This window comes from Mobula hypostoma, chromosome 5 (assembly GCF_963921235.1).
Source record: "Mobula hypostoma chromosome 5, sMobHyp1.1, whole genome shotgun sequence".
NCBI lineage: Eukaryota > Metazoa > Chordata > Chondrichthyes > Myliobatiformes > Myliobatidae > Mobula > Mobula hypostoma.
Window position 1 is genome coordinate 193114866 of NC_086101.1, and position 18056 is coordinate 193132921.

An 18056-nucleotide genomic window follows, 5' to 3' on the forward strand; every position below is an offset into this window, starting at 1 on the left:
CTTTTGAATGTTGAAAGGCCTAGACAGAGTAGATGTGGAAAAGATGTTTCCTATCATGGGGGAGTGTAGGACAAGAGGGCACAGTCTCAGGATAGAGGGGCATCCACTTAAAACAGAAATGCGGAGAAATCTCTTTAGCCAGAGGATGGTGAATTTGTGACCACAGGCAGCTGTGGAGGCCAGGTCGTTGGGTGTATTTAAGGCAGAGATCGATAGGTTCTTGATTGGACATGGCATCAAAGGTTACGGGGAGAAGACCAGGGAGTGAGGCTGAGGAGGGGAAAAAGAATCAGCCATGATTGAATGACAGAGCAGACTCAATGGGCCAAATGGCCTAATTCTGCTCCTATGTCTTATGGTCTAACTCAGAGAAACCCACATCATACCTGCTAATCTCTAACTATGCTTCAGGTTCATCTACCTTATTTTATATGCTGCATGCATTCAAATATAACACATTCAGTTCTGTATTCATCACCTTTTATGATTTTGACACCCTTTTACATTGCAACTCATCCTGTTGACTCCAATTTTGGCCTATCCTTGCTAGCAGTCTCACTACACATCGTCTCTGTTTGTAAATCAACCGCCCCATCCTCAGCTCTATCACTCCAGTCCCCATCCCCCTGCCAAATTAGTTTAAACCCTCCCCAACAGCTCCAGCAAACCTGGCTGCAAAGGTATTGATCCCCTTGGTTTCTGGTATAATCCATCCCTTGTGTACAGGTCATGCCTTTCCCATTCAGCTGCATGACCTTTGAAAGTGCTATATCCGAAATGTTTCTTCCCCCTCCCCATGCTGTTAATCTGATCAACCATCCTAGTTAGCCCCCTCCTCACCCCACTACCCCCATCACTGTACTGTACACACTTTAAATCACTTTTATATTGTGCATATATTGTAAATACTTCCTGGTATTTATATCTGCACTTTTGTATAATTATTTCTAATTATTAGATGTTGGCATGACACACTAACACACCACGGTATATTCCTAATACACACAAATGTTAAAAAGTTGAACCTTGATGCATTTTATCATAGGCCCTGACCTCTCTCTCAGCAGCACACAAAACAAGAGTTCAACATATCCAAGTCAATGAAAGCTCAGGGAAAGGGAGACTCCCTTGCTGCCTGTTATGTGGTGACACTGGTTGTTGGAAGCTGGGCTGAGTCCCAGGACATCGCTGTTGGTAGTTGGTACATGCAACAAACTATTCATACAGAACCATTTATTACAACACATTGAATTAGTACAAGGGAAAGCAGTAACAGAATGCAGAATGAAGTGTTACAGTTACAGAGCGTGCCATGCAGCACAGATAATATTTGTAAGGTTATAACAAGGTGGATTGTGAGGTCAAGAGCCCATCTTATTGTACTAGGGGATCATTTAATAATGTGATAACAGTGGGATTTATCTTCTGCCCTATGTCCAGATTACGCAGGTTGCTTTACTGAGGTGGCCGATAACTGTAGATCGAGTCCAAAGAGTAGAGGCTGGTTTCTGTGATGCCAACTCTACACGACCTTGTGGTCACATGCAGAGTAGTTGTTACACCAAGCCGTGATGCACCTGGATAGGATGCTTTTTATGGTGCATTGACAGAAGTTAAGTGAGGGTCATGTCAAATGTCTTCAGCCTCCTGAGGAAGCAAAGACATTGTTGAGTGTTCTTCACCGTGGCGTCAGCATGGTTGGACTAGGACAGGGTATCTGTGATGTACAGTTGTAGAATCTGATGTTTTTGAAGAGATGACATAGAGAATTGATGATGGAAGAACAATAGATATTCCCATCACTACCTGTATTTCTGACAACTCAGAGCTTCTCCTGGAGACAACAGCATAGAGATTTTCCTCTCTTAAACGCATCCAAGCCTTTTCTACAATGCATTCAAGCTGGGAGTCTTGGGAGAAACTTGGAATGAACCGTAACTCACTATTTCAATACTGTAAATGATCTGAAATAAACAACCCCCACACTTTATTCACTATAAGGTACAGAATGGCACAATACAATCCACAGAAACTGCAAAAATCATCAGTATATATATCCAAAACATGTGCTTTCACTTCTGCTATTAAGGCCCTACAGTTTACCTATTCTCATAGTGCAAGAGAGACCGCAAGAAAGATTAGCATTTATATTAAATCTCATTCTAAGTCAAAACACTCACATACAAGTTACTTTGAAGTGTGGCCTCTCTTCCCCCACCCCACCCCACCTCTAAGTAGGAAATCCTTCCTACGTTCTCGCTGAATCCACAATTATTTCCTGGAGCTGGGAACCTTTAACCACAACTGACTATGGAAGCTTTGTGACTGGTTATCAGGTTATAGAAGCTTTAAACCTTTCCCTGGAAGGGGTTTGCAAAGTGCAATTATTCATTATATGGATTCAGAGCACCACCGCATTCACACAGTCCATGCGGTCCAACTTGTCTAGGCCAACCAACATATCTTGGCTATCTACCTTTACACAGAGAGTGGTGGGTATCTGCAATCTGCTGCCTGCGGTGACTGTAGGGGCAGAAATATTAGGGATTTAAAAAAAAACATTTAGATGGGCACCTGAATGTGAAGAAAATGGAGGGATACGGACAATGTGTAGGCAGAAGAGATTAGTTAGTCTTTTGGTTGAATCAGCACAACACTGTGGGCCAAAGGTCCTGTGCTGTTCTGTCTACAATAGTCTCACTTGCCTGCATTTGGCCCATACCCCACTAAACCTCTCTGATACACATATTTGTGCAATGTCCCTTAAACATTGTAATTCCATTCACTTCTATAGTTTCCTCTGGCAGGTCACTCTACATAGCCACCACCCTTGGTGGAAACACTATCTTATTATGTTTCTTTTGTGCTGCATCAGATTCGGAGTAACAATTATTTCGTTCTCCCTTACACTCGTGAACTGTTAATGCATTACATCTTTCTCCTCTCACCTTAAGCCTATGCTGTCTAGTTGTAGACTTCCCTGCCCCTAGGAAAAAAGAGTATACAGATAGATGAGAGCTGTCTGCTGTCGAGCTTTAAGATTTATTTCCCCCTCAAAGAGCATGGATGGCCTGCAGACTACTTCCCACCCTCAACTGATCATTAACTACACTGGTATTTGTGGACCCTACTGGGTAAAATGAGGAGTCCACTGCCCTGAAGCAAAACTATGATTAGTTCCTACGACGTCGAGAAGATAAGTCGAGGGAGAGGTCTGTGCAAGACACACCGGCCGGTGCACAGTACCTGCAACAGCAAGACTTCACTCACATCAGGGTGTCCAGAGCACTCTGCGACCAGGGCTTTACTCTGCACACCATCATTATCGTGGGAAGCCGCCAGGTTTCATTAGTAACAGCCAGTCAAAACTGCACAACCCATCACCAGCACCAGCCCACCCACCATCAAGGACATGTATGCGGAAAGCGCCAGTAACATCATGAAAGACCCCCCCCCACCCCAACCTGCTCATGGACTGTTTGTCCCACTCCCATCAGAGAGGAGGCTACGCAGCATCCACACCAAGACCACCAGACAGAGAAAGAGTTACTTTTTCCAAGCAGCAGGTCTGATCAACACTGTCTATCCATTAACCCACCTCCCCACATCCTTAACCACTTTATCATTTCCTGTCAGTCACTTTATGTAGACACATGTGCCTAGTGTCAGTTTATGCACATAACGATCTACATATTTCAGTTATGCATTTACATTCAGAGTGTTTTTAAACTTATTATTGTGCTCCTTAGTGTTTTTTTGCATTGTATCTGATCTGGAATAATAATTATTTTTTTCTCGTTTAGACTTGTATACTGCAAATGATATTAAACAATCTTGAATCTTGAAGTGTTGCTGGTTGAAGAATAAACACTGACTGGCAATAATATCCCTGTTCTTGTCCATCAGAGGACAGTTGTTCTTCACGCCTCAAATGAAGGATAGTCTCCAACTGCACTGCGTATTGGTCACAGATTCCACAGCAGGGAACAGGCCCTTCCCTGCCAACTTTGTTGCCCAGCCAGCCAGTCCCGCTGCCTGTGTTTGGCCCACGTCCCTCTGCAGTCCATGTTCTTATCTGGAAGGCTTTTAAATATTGCTGATGCACCTACCTCAACCACCATTTCTGGCAGGTCAATCCAAACACACACCACCTTTTTGTGAAGGAGTTGCTCCCGATCTCCCTTTTAAATCTCTCGCCTCTGTGTGAAACCTACGGCCTCTTGTTTTTAGCCTCCCCACCCCTGAGAAAATGACGATGTGCTTTCACCCTGACTATGCTCCTTATGATCTTGTAGACCTCTATCAGGTCACCCTTGTTGCAGGGAATGAAGTCCTAGAGTACACACAACCCCTCCTTGTAACTCAGATCCCCAAGTCCAGGCAACGTCTCGGTAAAACCTCCCTAAGCACCGTGCAGGACCGCTGATTTATTTGGAGAAACAGCGCAGAACCGGCCCTCCTCAATTTAACCCTAGCCTAATCACAGGCAATATACAATCACTGATTAACCTACTAACTTTGGACAGTAGGACGAAACCCACGCATCCCACAGTACAGACTGCTTGCAGTTGACGTCAGTATTGAATTCTGACACCCCAAACTGCAATAGTGCAGCTAACCGCTACACTACGGTGATGCCCGTCTGTTGCAGGTTACACCCTCAAGCAGTGACCACCCCCATGGGCACTAAAGGGAGGTGCAGAGTTTTGCTGTTGCACCCTCACCCTCTGCCTGGCTCCATCTACCTGCCCATCCCCCAATTCTATCACTCCCCTCCCCTACCTGACTCCACTCTTCTCCCTACTCCCTCTCCAGTGGCACAGGGTTTCCACCTGAAACGTTGACAATTCTTCTCCCCACAGCAGCTGTTCGACCCGCTGACCCTCCACCAGATTGTGCACTGTTTCAGATCCGCAGTTTCACGTGCCTCCACCACTTCGGAACCCTCGCCTCCGCAGTACTTGTGCATCTTCTAAAGACCAAGAGGGCACCATAATCACATGGAATTGAACTAGATGGAGAGTCCATTACCCTGAACTTCATGATACGTCTTTGGACGCACCGTGAGAAGCAAGGTAACCGATCAAATTCTCTGGGTTAGGTTCTTTGATCTGGCCTTCCCCACTTCAACCTCAGACCAGGGGCCATTGATCTGTTACCCACTGTACCCCTTTGTTTCCTTGACAGTGCTCAAACTCTCTGCCTCTCTTTTCTGACTTTTCCCTCCGCACTTCCCGGTTTGCCTCCAGCAGTAGCTCGATATCTTGGATCGCCCTGCCTGTCTTTGTCAGTGCTCCCTCGACGCTCCAGCCCTCCTCTGCCTCCGCATGGCTAGTCTCCTCGGGCCGCTGAGTGACAGGATGGTCGAGCGGTGGGGTCTCTCGCTTCAGACAGCTGGAATTCTCCAGCAGAACTACAGGACATGTGTTAAAGAAAACTGTAACAACAGATTGGACAAATTTAGACAAACCACACCTCCAACCCCACCAGTGAACACAATGCCAATGTGGAAACTATATGTTCTATTGTTAACTGACAATTAAAACCTACAATGACAAATTGTGTACAATAGGGTCTTTTGAGAGCCTCTTAAGATGGGTATATGAAGCTTGGAAAAATAGAGGACCATGCGGCAGGGAAATTCTAAGCAGTTTCTAGAGTAGATCACACGATCAGTACAACATTGTGGGCCGAAGGGCCTGTAATGTGCTGTAGATCTCTATGTAACACGATAGCGCGGCAGCGTAGCAGTTAGCGCATCGCTTTGCAGCGCCAGCGACGGGGATTCAATTCCCACCACTGTAAAGAGTTTGTATGTTCACCGTGTGACCGCATGGGTTTCCTCCCACATTCCAAAGATGTGGTCAATTTGTGTAATTGGGTGGCATGGACTCATTGGGTGGAAGGGCCTGTAAGTGTACTGTTTCTCTAAATAAATAACTTTGGAGTGTACAGCAGAGTACAGACCTTTTTGGCCCAAAATGTGCTGACCCTTTATCTGTAGATCTGAACTTCCCATGATTCAGGACATTTACAAGGACAGGTGTGAGAAAAGGGGCCCTTAGGATCATTGGGGACCCGAGTCACCCCAACTGTTCCACAATCTATTCCAGCTGCTACCATCTGGGAAACGGTACCGCAGCATAAAAGCCAGGGCCAACAGGCTCCGGGACAGCTTCTTCCAACCAGGCCATCAGACTGATGAACTCACGCTGATTTGAGTGTATTTCTATGTTGCATTGACTGTTCTGTTTATTATAAATACTATGATTGCACATTGCACATTTAGACGGAGACGTAACGTAAAGATTTTTACTCCTCATGTAGGTGAAGGATATAAGAAATAAAGTCAATTCAATTCAATTTCTATCAGATCACAGGAGATCCATTTTCCAGCCTCTGTTCTAGAACCGCTAATACCCGAAACCAGGGATTCCTAACCTTTTTTATGCTGTGGACCCTTACCATTAACTAAAGAGTCCGTGGACCTCAGGTTGGGAACCCCTGCCCTGCTTAACTATCTCCAAGTTGAAAAACCCATGGGGTTCTCTGAACAGTGTTCTGGTTAGGTCATTCAGACCATCAAGTCTGTGCCATCATCCAGCCGTGGCTGATTTTTTTCCCTAAACCTGTTCTCCTGCCTTCTCCCTGTAATCTGTAACCCGCTTACCAATCAGGAACATATCAACATTTGCCTTAAATACAACTAATAACTCTGTGGCAGTGAATTCAACAGATTCACCACCCTCTGGCTGATCAAACTCTTACTCATCTCGGTTTTGAAGGGATGTTCCTTTATTCTGAAGCCATGCCTTTGGATCCTAGACTCTCTTACTAATGGAAACATCCTCTTTACATTCCCTCTGTCCTGGTCTTTCTGTATCGGGTAGGTTTCAATATGCTTCTTGACATCCTTAAATGGTCAGGGTCTGACCTCAGAAATTCCTTCCTAAACTTTAGTCAGAGGTTAGTGAATCTGTGGAATTCATTGTGTCACGTACCCACTGACGGGAATAAAGAACCAGCAGAAATAGAAAAGTTAACCAGTTCTTAAAGTGACAGTCCAATAGTTAATCTTTGTCTCTCTCGCTCTCTCTTTTACAAACAACCTGGTGTTAAATAACTCTCTCTCTCTCTTTTCAAAACAACAGTTCATAGGAGTACTTCAGGATCCCCTCACAATTGCAATTGATGGCTGTAGAGGCCAAGCAATTGGGTATATTTAAAATGGAGGTTCATAGTTTGTGATTTGTCAGCACGTCAAAGGTTACAGGGAGAAGGCAAGAGAATGGGGTTGAGAGAGATAGTAAGTCAGCCATGATGCAATGGCAGAGCAGACTCGATGGGCCGAATGGCCTAATTCTACCCCCCCCCCAAATGTCTTTATGGTCTAATGAAACACACACACACATACAGCTGATAATGATATATACGGTATAAAGGATACAGTTAAACCTTTGGATTTTTTGAAGTTCTGAGATGACAGACCTGGAAAATACAAAAGCTCATGATATACAAGGAAAGTCTCTGCCCACAGGACACAAAGTCCACGCTCTCTTCTCACTGCAGCCATCGGAAACGAGGTACAGCAGCCTTAATCCCACCCCACCACGTTCTGGAGCAGTTCCTAGCCCCCAACCATCAGGCTCCTAAACCAGTGAGGATAACTTCACTCACCACTACTCTCAACGGCTTCCACAACCTGTCCACTCACTTTTAAGGCCTCCTTTCAACTCATGCTCGCAATATTATTGTTTGTTAATTTATTATTAATATTTTGTTTTTCATTTTGTATTTGCATAATTTGTGTGTTTTCAACTAGTTTGTCAGTCTTTGAGTATAGTTTTCCATTGATTCTATCGTGTTTCTTTGTGTCAGCTGTGAAAGCCCACAGGAAAATGAATCTCAGGGTTGTATGATAATAAATTTATTTTGAAGTTTGAAGTGTCTGGTAGGTCAACATGGCTGAACCGAACTGTTTCATTCAGTCACGCATCAGAAACAAATCTGAAGGTGCTGGAAGGCAGCACCTGTGAAGGAGGAAAGAGTTAGTGTGTCAGATCAACAGCCTTTCACCAGAGCATTGACCTGAAATTGTCAACTGTTTCTCTTGCCACAGATGCTGCTGGTTGTTGACACAAATGATGCACTTCACTGCATGTTTCAATACATGACAAATAAAGCTAATCTAAAAGAGAAGGGGACGGGGCAGACTAATTCCTGTGTCCAGTTCAGTCCCAGAATCTACATTGTTATATGATTTTCAGACTTCGAAATGCAGGCTTTCAAGAAGCAGGTTTTTCATAGACTACAGCACAGAAACAGGCCCTTCAGCCCATCTAGTCCACGCCAAAATATTAACCTGCCTAGTCTCATCAACCACACCCCTCCCATCCATGCACATATCCAAATTTCTCTTAAGTGTTGAAATCAAACCCATGTCCACCACTTCCACTAGCAGCTCATTTCACACTCTCACCACCCGAGTGAATGAGCTTCCCCTCAAAATCCACTTTCACCCTTAACCCATGACCTCTAGTCCTAGACCCAGTCAACTTCAGTGGAAAAAGCCTGTTTGCATTAACCCTATCTATCCCCCTCATAATTTTGTACATCTCTATCAAATCTCACCTCATTCATTAACCCTCCAGGGAATAAAGTCTGAACCTATTTAACCTTACCACATAGCTCAGATCCTCAAGTCCTGGCAACATGCTTGTAAATTTTCTCTGCACTCTTTCATTGGAAATGGTTTATTATTGTCACGTAGTGAAAATTCTCGTCCTGCACATTGTTCATACAGATCAGAATCAGTTTTAACATCAGCACAAACCTTTGGAACGTGGATGTTAAAGGAAACAAAAGGAGTGTTTGGAGTAAACACAAAATACTCTGCAGATGCTGGGGTCAAAGCAACACTCACAACACGCTGGAGGAACTCAGCAGGTCGGGCAGCATCCGTGGAAAAGATCAGTTGACGTTTCGGGGACTGCTTCGTCGAGCACCTCTGCTCCGTCCGCCACAACAGACAGGATCTCCCAGTAGCCACCCACTTCAACTCTGCTTCCCACTCCCATTCAGATATGTCCATACATGGCCTCTTCTACTGCCGTGATGAGGCTAAACTCAGGTTGGAGGAGCAGCATCTCATATACCATCTAGGTAGTCTCCAGCCCCTTGGTATGAACATAGAATTCTCCAACTTCCGGTAATTCCCTCCCCCTCTCCCTATGTCACTCTGCCCCCTCCCCCAGCTGCCTATCACCTCCCTCGTGGTTCCGCCTCCTTCTACTACCCATTGTGTTTTCCCCTATTCTTTCTTCACCTTTCCTGCCTATCACCTCCCTGCTTCCCCTACCTATCCCTTTGTCTTTCCCCTTACTGGTTTTTCACCTGGAACCTACCAGCCTTCTCCTTCCCACCCTCCTCCCACCTTCTTTATAGGGCCTCTGCCCCTTCCCTCTACAGTCCTGACGAAGGGTTCCGGCCCGAAACGTCAACTGATCGTTTCCACAGATGCTGCCCGACCTGCTGAGTTCCTCCAGCGTGTTGTGAGTGTTTGGAGGCTGCCAGGTAGGAGACAGAACACAAACAGAGACACAGAATGGGTGAGGGTGGGGAAAGGGTCAAGGAAGGTGGGAGATGAAGTCAAGAAGTCTTGTTAATAGGATTAATATTAAATGAAAATATATATGAAGCAAAATTAAAACAATGAAAATTAATATTAATCATAAATACCAAGTATAAAGTAACAATCAATAACGAAGTTTCACCTGAGGTGTTTAGCCCGAGGAAGTGGCTGAGCTGGGTACAACTTTATTGATTTTATTTTATTCAGAGATTCAGCGGGGAACAGGGTTCCTTTGGCTCACAAGCCGCACTGCCCAGCAACCCACCAACCCTTTGGAAAGTGGGAGGAAACTGGAGCACCTGTGGTCATGTACAAACTCCTTACAGATGGTTCCAGAGATGAACTCTGAACTTCAGTGCCCTGAGCTGTAATAGCGTTGCGAGAACTGCCACGCTACAGTGGTGGGATTGTGACATTTAAGAGGCATTTGGATTGGTACATGGCTTGAATGGTTATGAGGTGAATGTGGGCAACTGGGACGAGCTAGGAGGATGCTGTGGTCAGCAGGGACCAGTTTCAGAATCAGCTTTATTATACCGACACTGATGGCAGTATTGTTTAACAGCACCAGCAACTATGATGGGATTCAATTCCCACTGGTCTGGAAGAAGCTTTCACTTTCTCCCATTTCATCTGGATGCTCCAATTCCCCCACGTTCCAAAGACGTATGGGTTCAGGTGCGCAAGCTGAGGGCACGAAGCGGGCGGCCCGCAGCGCATCCTTGTGCTTCAACAGCAGTACCGTGCAAGACATGAAAATTACTGTTTTGCGACAGGTGGACAGACAAATAAACAAACAAATAATGCAAAGTAAGTGGTTGGACAGAAAGGCCTGCCTCCATGACTCTATACAGTGGTGGATCCAGAAATTCGGCAGAGCAAGGAGAGACGCCCCAGTTCACGGTCGTGGTTAGAGAGCAAGACAAGGTGCGTTTGGAGAAGAGGTCTGTTAGTGTTGTGAAGGCCGTGGAACAATCCCCTCACCAATTCTGATGCTGCCCACACGCCTGTAGTTGGGGCTTGTCCATGGATTTCCTCTGCTGTGGGTTGTCACTCAGATATCGACACCAGTCAGCTGCAGCAGCAACGTACCTACAGCGGCAGGAGAGAAAGCTATCACTCACATGCCCACTACCGCCGATTTCCCCTCAAAACACACAAGGTGATAAGAGGCATTTTCCGAGGCAGAAATAGCTAATAAGGGGGGCATAACTTTAAGGTGATTGGAGGAAAATATGGGGGGAGGTGGGGGGAATGAGTGATGCAAGTTTTTTTTTAAAATAGAGAGTGGTGCATGGAATGCTCTGTCAGATACATTATGGACATTTAAGACACTCTTAGGCACATCAATAAAAGGAAAATGGAGAAAGGTTAAATTGATTTTTAGAGTGGGTTGAAAGATTGGCACAATATCATAGGCCAAAGGGCCTTTACTATACTGCAGTGTTCTGCGTTCAGCACAGGAATACTGTGCTATAGTCTCCTGTGTTTTCTTTGCATGTTGATACTTGTAGTTCCAAGGATCTGGGAAAATTCTGGGGAGGGCCTGAGTTAGTCCAGCACCTCAGTATGGCATTTTAGTAACCAATCCCACGGTGTGAGTACCGGGGTATTTATTGCCCACCCTTTGAGAAGTTTAGGTTAAGCCATGTCCTTGAACTGCTGCGGTCCTTTTGGTGAGAGCTCTCTGCAGAGCTGTGGGCAGGGAGCTCCAGGATATAGAGCCAGATATACAGGCAGTCTCCAAGTTACAAAGGGATCTGTTCTTGAGAATTGATTGCAACTAACTTTTCACGTTTCACTGGATGAAATGAAGCTAATTTTTATCTTTATATTTAAATCAGCAGGCTGGAGGTCTCACGGGACCAACACCCACTCCTCCTTGTGTGTTTTCAGGAGAGGTGGGACACGGGGGGTGGGGGTGGGGGTGAAATGAGACGTGCACATGATATAGAAGTACTGGTTCCCACCTCTCGTAGCTTCCAGCAGAATGCAATTGCACCACTTGGGAGGACCCATCTGGGAACAGTAACTGGAACCAACCAGGCTTCATGTCTGTTTCCATTTCACTTAGCACCACAGGCAAGATCAAGGGATTCCACTGCTGAAGAGTAAAATCGAAGACTCACATTATTGCAAGCACTACAAAACCAGATTCGACGATCAGAATCAGGTTTAACATCACTGACAAACGTCGTGAAATTTGTTGCAATGTGGCAGCAGTACATTGCAATACACAATGTTAATAAAACTATAAATTACGATGATGTGTATATTAAAAATTAAATTACATAAGTACTGCAAAATGAAAGAAGAGTAGTGAGGTAGTGTTCATGGGTTCAATGTTCATTCAGAAATCTGATGGCAGAAGGGAAGAAGCTGTTGAGTGTGTGTCTTTGTGTTCCCGTACTTCCTGGATGCCGGGCAGGTTGGTACCCATGATGGAGCTGGACGAGTTTGAAACTTTCTGCAGCCTTTTCTGATCCTGTGCAGTTGCCCCTCTATACCAGACGGAGATGCAACCAGTCAGAATGCTCTCCATGGTATATCTGTAGAAATTTGCGAGTGTCTTTGGTGACATAACATTTCTCCTCAAACTCCCAATGAAATATAGCAGCTGGCATGCCTTCTTTGTAATTGCATCAATATTGGTTCCAGGAAAGATCCTCAGAGATATTGACACCCAGGAACTTGAAACTGCTTTCCCTCTCCACCTCTGGTCCCTTGGTGAGGACTGGTGATCAGATTCCTTCCTCTTTAGCCCTTTACCTCTTCCACTTTCTCACTTCATCCTTCCACCCCCACCCACCTACCTGGTCTCACCTATCATCTGCCAGCTTGTACTCTCCCCCCCCCACCTTCTTATTCTGGCCTCTCCTTCCTTTCCAGCCCTGATGAAGGGTCTCAGCCCAAAACATTGACTGTTTATTCCCCTCCACAGATGCTGCCTGACTTGCTGAGTTTTTCTTTTGTTTGTGTTATTCACTATTTTGCTCTTGGTTTGCACTATTTTATAATCTTATTGCAATTTACAGTAATTATTTATTACTAATTTATGCATTGCACTGTACTGCTGCCACAAAACAACGAATCTCACAAGGTACTGTATGTGATAATAAACCTGATTCTCTGACACTCCACCAGCTGTGCTGACAAACTGACCGAAGACAAAGCCGGCTCCTTTTGCCTGTGCTGCGACCCAGAGTCCCAGGACGTGTTCAGTCTCACACCATTGCAGAAACTGATGTGGACCCGTCCATCGGAGAATGCCAGAAATCTTCCAACATTCTCAATCACTTTCTCAGAGAGAACAAGTGGGAGCTGGTTAGAATGTCCTGGCTGGAACTCCTCCTGCAAAAAAGAGAAAGGAAATTCATTATCTACAGACTCCTCAGAAAGCAGAGAGCAGAGGCATTGGTGAGCTTTCCTGACTCTGGGACCATGAGGCTCGCTGTTTCCACTGCTGTGCCACACCACCCCCACCCCACCATCTTATCATTTCCTGCCAGTCACCTTGTGCCTACTGTCCCTTTATGGTCATACACGCAATGTATACAAGTTATCTTACAGTATCTATTTATATTTATTGTGGGGGTTTTTTGTGCTGTTTCAGATCCAGAGTGACAATTATTTCATTCTCCTTTACACTTGTGTACTGGAAATGACATTAAACAATCTTGAACTCTGTGAGCCCAATTCTACAGGGACCCAGGCATCCTTCCCGAATCTACAAGGACCTAGGTACACCACCAAAAAGAGGATTTATTTAACATTATTTTATCAGACATTCACAATAAGTCAAGGGTCAAGGATCAGTATATTCACCATAGTATTAGGAATTTGCTGTGGTGTGTTGATGCAACATGCAACAAGAAACATTTTACATGGGGCGCCATGTAGCGTAGTGGTTAGTGTAACATTATCACAGATCGGCGGGCGGGGAAGAGACGGGAAAGTGTTCCAGATTTCAGAGTTCAATTCTGGTGCTGTCTGTAAGCAGTTTGTATGTTCTCCCTGTGAACCGCGTGGGTTTCCTTCCACAGCCCAAATTGATCATGGTAAATTGTCCTGTGATTAGGCTAGGGTTGCTGGGCTGGAAGGACCTATTCTGCACCCATTTCTAAATAAAAATAAACATTCAACAATTATAAATAATGATATAAAAATGAAGTTAGAGGGTAAAGTACAGATATTGAATAAAATTTGAGACTGCGCCTGTCTGTAAATGGAGTAGCAGCAGTTTTGTGCTGCTCTTAGCTTTGTTCCTCTCCCCCTAGTTTAAACTTCGAATTTAAAATTTTTATTTGCCGATTCTTGAGGGGAACAATATGTCTATGTCTATGAGGAGTGGGAAGAACTTGTCTGAACCTAGTGATAAAGGTAATGGGAAAGGAAAGGTGCAAAAGGAAAGATCTGATGAAATGCCATCGAGGGCTGAAGATATGGTTCAGACACTGAATTCAATTAAGGATCAGAATGGGTCAATTAAAGACCAACTGGAAAGGAATAGTAATGAAATGAAGTCATTTCTGGGAAAACTTAAAGACCTGGAAACTCAAGTTATTTCACACGAAGAGGAATTGAAGATAACTAAGCAAAAATTGTTTGAAGCTACAACTCGTTTGAAAAGATATCAAAATAAGATTATAGACCTGGAAACTAGGTCTCGCCAAAGGAATATATGAATTGTTGGGCTGCAGGAAGGAGCTGAAGATGGAAATTTAACTGCTTACTTTGGTAAGCTTTTTCATACTCTATTTCCTACCATATTATCACAGCCGCCTGCTTTAGAAAGAGCAAACAGAGCTCTTACTTTGAAATTTAAAGATCCAAATAAACCAAGATCTGTTTTTAGATTTAAGGAATCTGAGCTCCGTTTTTATGAGAATTATCCGAAGGAGGTAATGGAACAAAGATTTCAAGATTTGCTCTGGTAATGAAACAGGCATATGATAAAAAAAACTGTTTCCTTCTTTGCGTTACCCGACAAGAATTAAAGTTTTTCCTCCTAACTCTCCTCCTCGTACATTTTTTGATCCAAAAGCCGCACTGGACTTCGTTCAAACTACACCTGCCACCGCTACCAAATGAACTGTCCGAAAGGTTGTTTGGTTATCTGTATATTATTGGCATTTTGGAAAGATGACTTATGAAAGTTACTTGGATATTTCATTGAGAGACTAATACAAGAAGATAAGGAGTTTTGTTCATTATTGCATATTATTGGTTTTTTTTGGAAAGGTCTATGGTTCAAGTATGACTGTTTAAATGGTTACTCGGACTGAGAAAAAGAAGATAAAGGGACTTGTTCCTTTAACCTAATATTTGGTTTGATGGCTTTCTTTGTTTCTTTCTTAATTAATTAATTGGTAGTGTTTCCTACTAATGGGGCTTATGGGGCTTCTTTATACACACATACACACACACACACACATACACATATATATATATATATATGCACATACACACACTTAGGGGAGGGTTCAATTACTTATGATATTATTAATTGGTATTTTTGAAAATTTAGTTGGGTTAAATATGCTTTTAACTTTTTTTTCTGCTTTATTATAGTGTCTTATAACCGAATTTAAAGTTTCTTTTTAGGGATTTAATGTTAAATTTAAAAATGGTGCTGGTTTTTCTTTAAGAGATAAAATTATTTTGGTTCTTTTTTGTTTAAAAAAAGATTAAATATAAATACAGGATAGCTTGTAGATGCTGGAATGTAAACACTTTCCTTTGTTGAGACTTTATCGCTCCTCTTACAACGTCAATTGTTTTTTTTAAACTGAGGGAGGGAGACAGAATCTTTAAAATTTTTTTTTTCTGTACAGATAGAGCAGTCCCTGGCTTTGTATTCTATCATAGGGTGCCTGCCTTTTTTCAGGCTTTGGGGGGGAGGGAGGTGGGGTTAGAGTTAGGAGTTTTTTCCCCATTGGGTGGTTCCGGAGCATGCGTGTTTTCTATGTGGTTGTATTCTTCATCGCCACCATTTTCTATCATCCCGTATTGGTATGTGCTCTGCACATGTGTAAAGTGGAATAAAATTATAGTATGGAATTTAAACGGATTAATGTAATAAGTTGGAATGTACGTGGTTGGAATCATCCTATCAAATGAAAAAAGACTTTTAAAATCATTAACCGATTCCAACCTGATATAATTTTTGCCCAAGAGACACATATCAGGGCAGGAGATCAAAATAGATTTTTTGGATGGTGGAGGGGTTTGAAGTTTCACTCCACTTCTCAGAGTAAAACCAAGGGCGTGTCCATCTTTATTAAATCCAATATATTTACTCAAGAGGATATTGAGTCAGATTTCAATGGTAGATTTTTAATTGTTAAAGGAGTGATCTGTAACAGAAAAGTTGTTTTGTCAATTTGTACGGTCCTAACTTAGATGACCCTTTTTTTAAAAAAGGTATTTGTTTTACTGCCTGATTTAAATGAATATATGTTGATAATGGGTGGGGATTTTCACTGTTGTTTAAATCCTTTGATTGACAAGAGCTCAACCAATCAGCGACTTACAAATCACTCCGTGTCACTTATTAACTCTTTTTTTGACCGATTTTGGATTGATTGAATTATGGAGCTATCTACACCCTGATAACAGAGAATATTCTTTCTTTTCACGTGTTTATAAAAATATTTGAGGATCGATCATATTATAATCGATCCTCGCTTCTTGCCTAGTGTTAAAAATTGTGGATATGATGCTATTGTTAATCTGATCATGCACCTCGGAGTTTGTCTTTTGAATTTGATGATGTCATTCTTGCCCGTCCATCATGGCGATTGTCTCAGATATTATTGCAAAACTCTGACTTTGTCAGTTTCATTGAAACCCAGATTAAAGAATTTTTTCTTTTTAATGATATAGGGGGTGCATTCAAATTAATTATATGGGCTACAATTAAAGCATTTTTACGTGGTCAGATCAATTCTTATTCAGCTAAGCTTAAAAAACTGACTAAAGTAGAATTAGTTAAGATTTCAAAACAATTATTACCATTCCACACAGTAGGCTTATTCAGAAAGTCAGAAGGCATGGGATCCAGGGATGTTTGGCCAGGTGGATTCAGAATTGGGTTGCCTGTAGAAGGCAGAGAGTCATGATGGAGGGAGTATATTCGGATTGGAGGGTTGTGACTAGTGATGATCCACGAGGATCGGTTCTGGGACCTCTACTTTTCATGATTTTTATTAACGACCTGGATGTGGGGGTAGAAGGGTGGGTTGGCAAGTTTGCAGACGACACAAAGGTTGGTGGTGTTGTAGATAGTGTAGGGGACTGTCGAAGATTGCAGAGAGAGATTGATAGGATGTAGAAGTGGGCTGAGAAGTGGCAGATGGAGTTCAACCCAGAGAAGTGTGAGGTGGTACATTTTGGAAGGACAAACTCCAAGGCAAAGTACAAAGTAAATGGCAGGATATTTGGTAGTGTGGAGGAGCAGAGGGATCTGGGGGTACATGTCCACAGATCCCTGAAAGTTGCCTCACAGGTAGATAGGGTAGTTAAGAAAGCTTATGAGGTGTTAGCTTTCATAAGTCGAGGGGTAGAGTTTAAGAGTCGCGAGGTAATGATGCAGCTCTATAAAACTCTGGTTAGGCCACACTTGGAGTACTGTGTCCAGTTCTGGTCGCCTCACTATAGGAAGGATGTGAAAGCATTGGAAAGGGTACAGAGGAGATTTACCAGGATGCTGCCTGGTTTAGAGAGTATGGATTATGATCAGAGATTAAGGGAGCTAGGGCTTTACTCTGTGGAGAGGAGGAGGATGAGAGGAGACATGATAGAGGTATACAAGATATTAAGAGGAATAGATAGAGTGGATAGCCAGCGCCTCTTCCCCATGGCACCACTGCTCAATACAAGAGGACATGGCTTTAAGGTAAGGGGTGGGAAGTTCAAGGGGGATATTAGAGGAAGGTTTTTTACTCAAAGAGTGGTTGGTGTGTGGAATGCACTGCCTGAGTCAGTGGTGGAGGCAGATACATTAGTGAAATTTAACAGGCTACTAGACAGGTATATGGAGGAATTTAAGGTGGGGGGTTATATGGGAGGCAGGGTTTGAGGGTCAGCACAACATCGTGGGCCAAAGGGTCTGTACTGTGCTGTACTGTTCTATGTTCATGCAATTTCCCCTGATATTGATTTATTCAAACAAAGGGTGGAACTTCCATCACAATATAACCTGTTATTAAGTCATCCCATTGAAGGCTATTTGCTTAAGTTAAAGAGCCAATTTTATATGTTTGGAGATAAAAATAATAAACTGCTTGCATCTCAATTAAAAACGGCTAGAGCCAAAAGGCAAATTTTGAAAATTCGTAGGAAAGATGGTACCCTGGCTTGGGAATATGAAGAAATTAATAAGATTTTTCAAGATTTTTATACTGAACTTTATAAATCTCAATGT

General features: G+C 43.2%; 1 protein-coding gene across 1 annotated transcript in view; it reads right to left on the reverse strand.

The window, feature by feature from the left end:
• Positions 1 to 995: 995 nt before the first annotated feature.
• The window catches only part of c5h5orf34 (chromosome 5 C5orf34 homolog), a 62298-nt gene continuing 45237 nt past the window's right edge, over positions 996 to 18056 (reverse strand). Inside the window, 6 exon segments of the mRNA XM_063049600.1 lie at positions 996 to 5194; positions 5196 to 5413; positions 7448 to 7488; positions 10616 to 10723; positions 11602 to 11735; positions 12794 to 12982. Of these exon segments, the coding sequence (XP_062905670.1) occupies positions 5156 to 5194; positions 5196 to 5413; positions 7448 to 7488; positions 10616 to 10723; positions 11602 to 11735; positions 12794 to 12982 (729 nt within the window). The 3' untranslated portion in view covers positions 996 to 5155.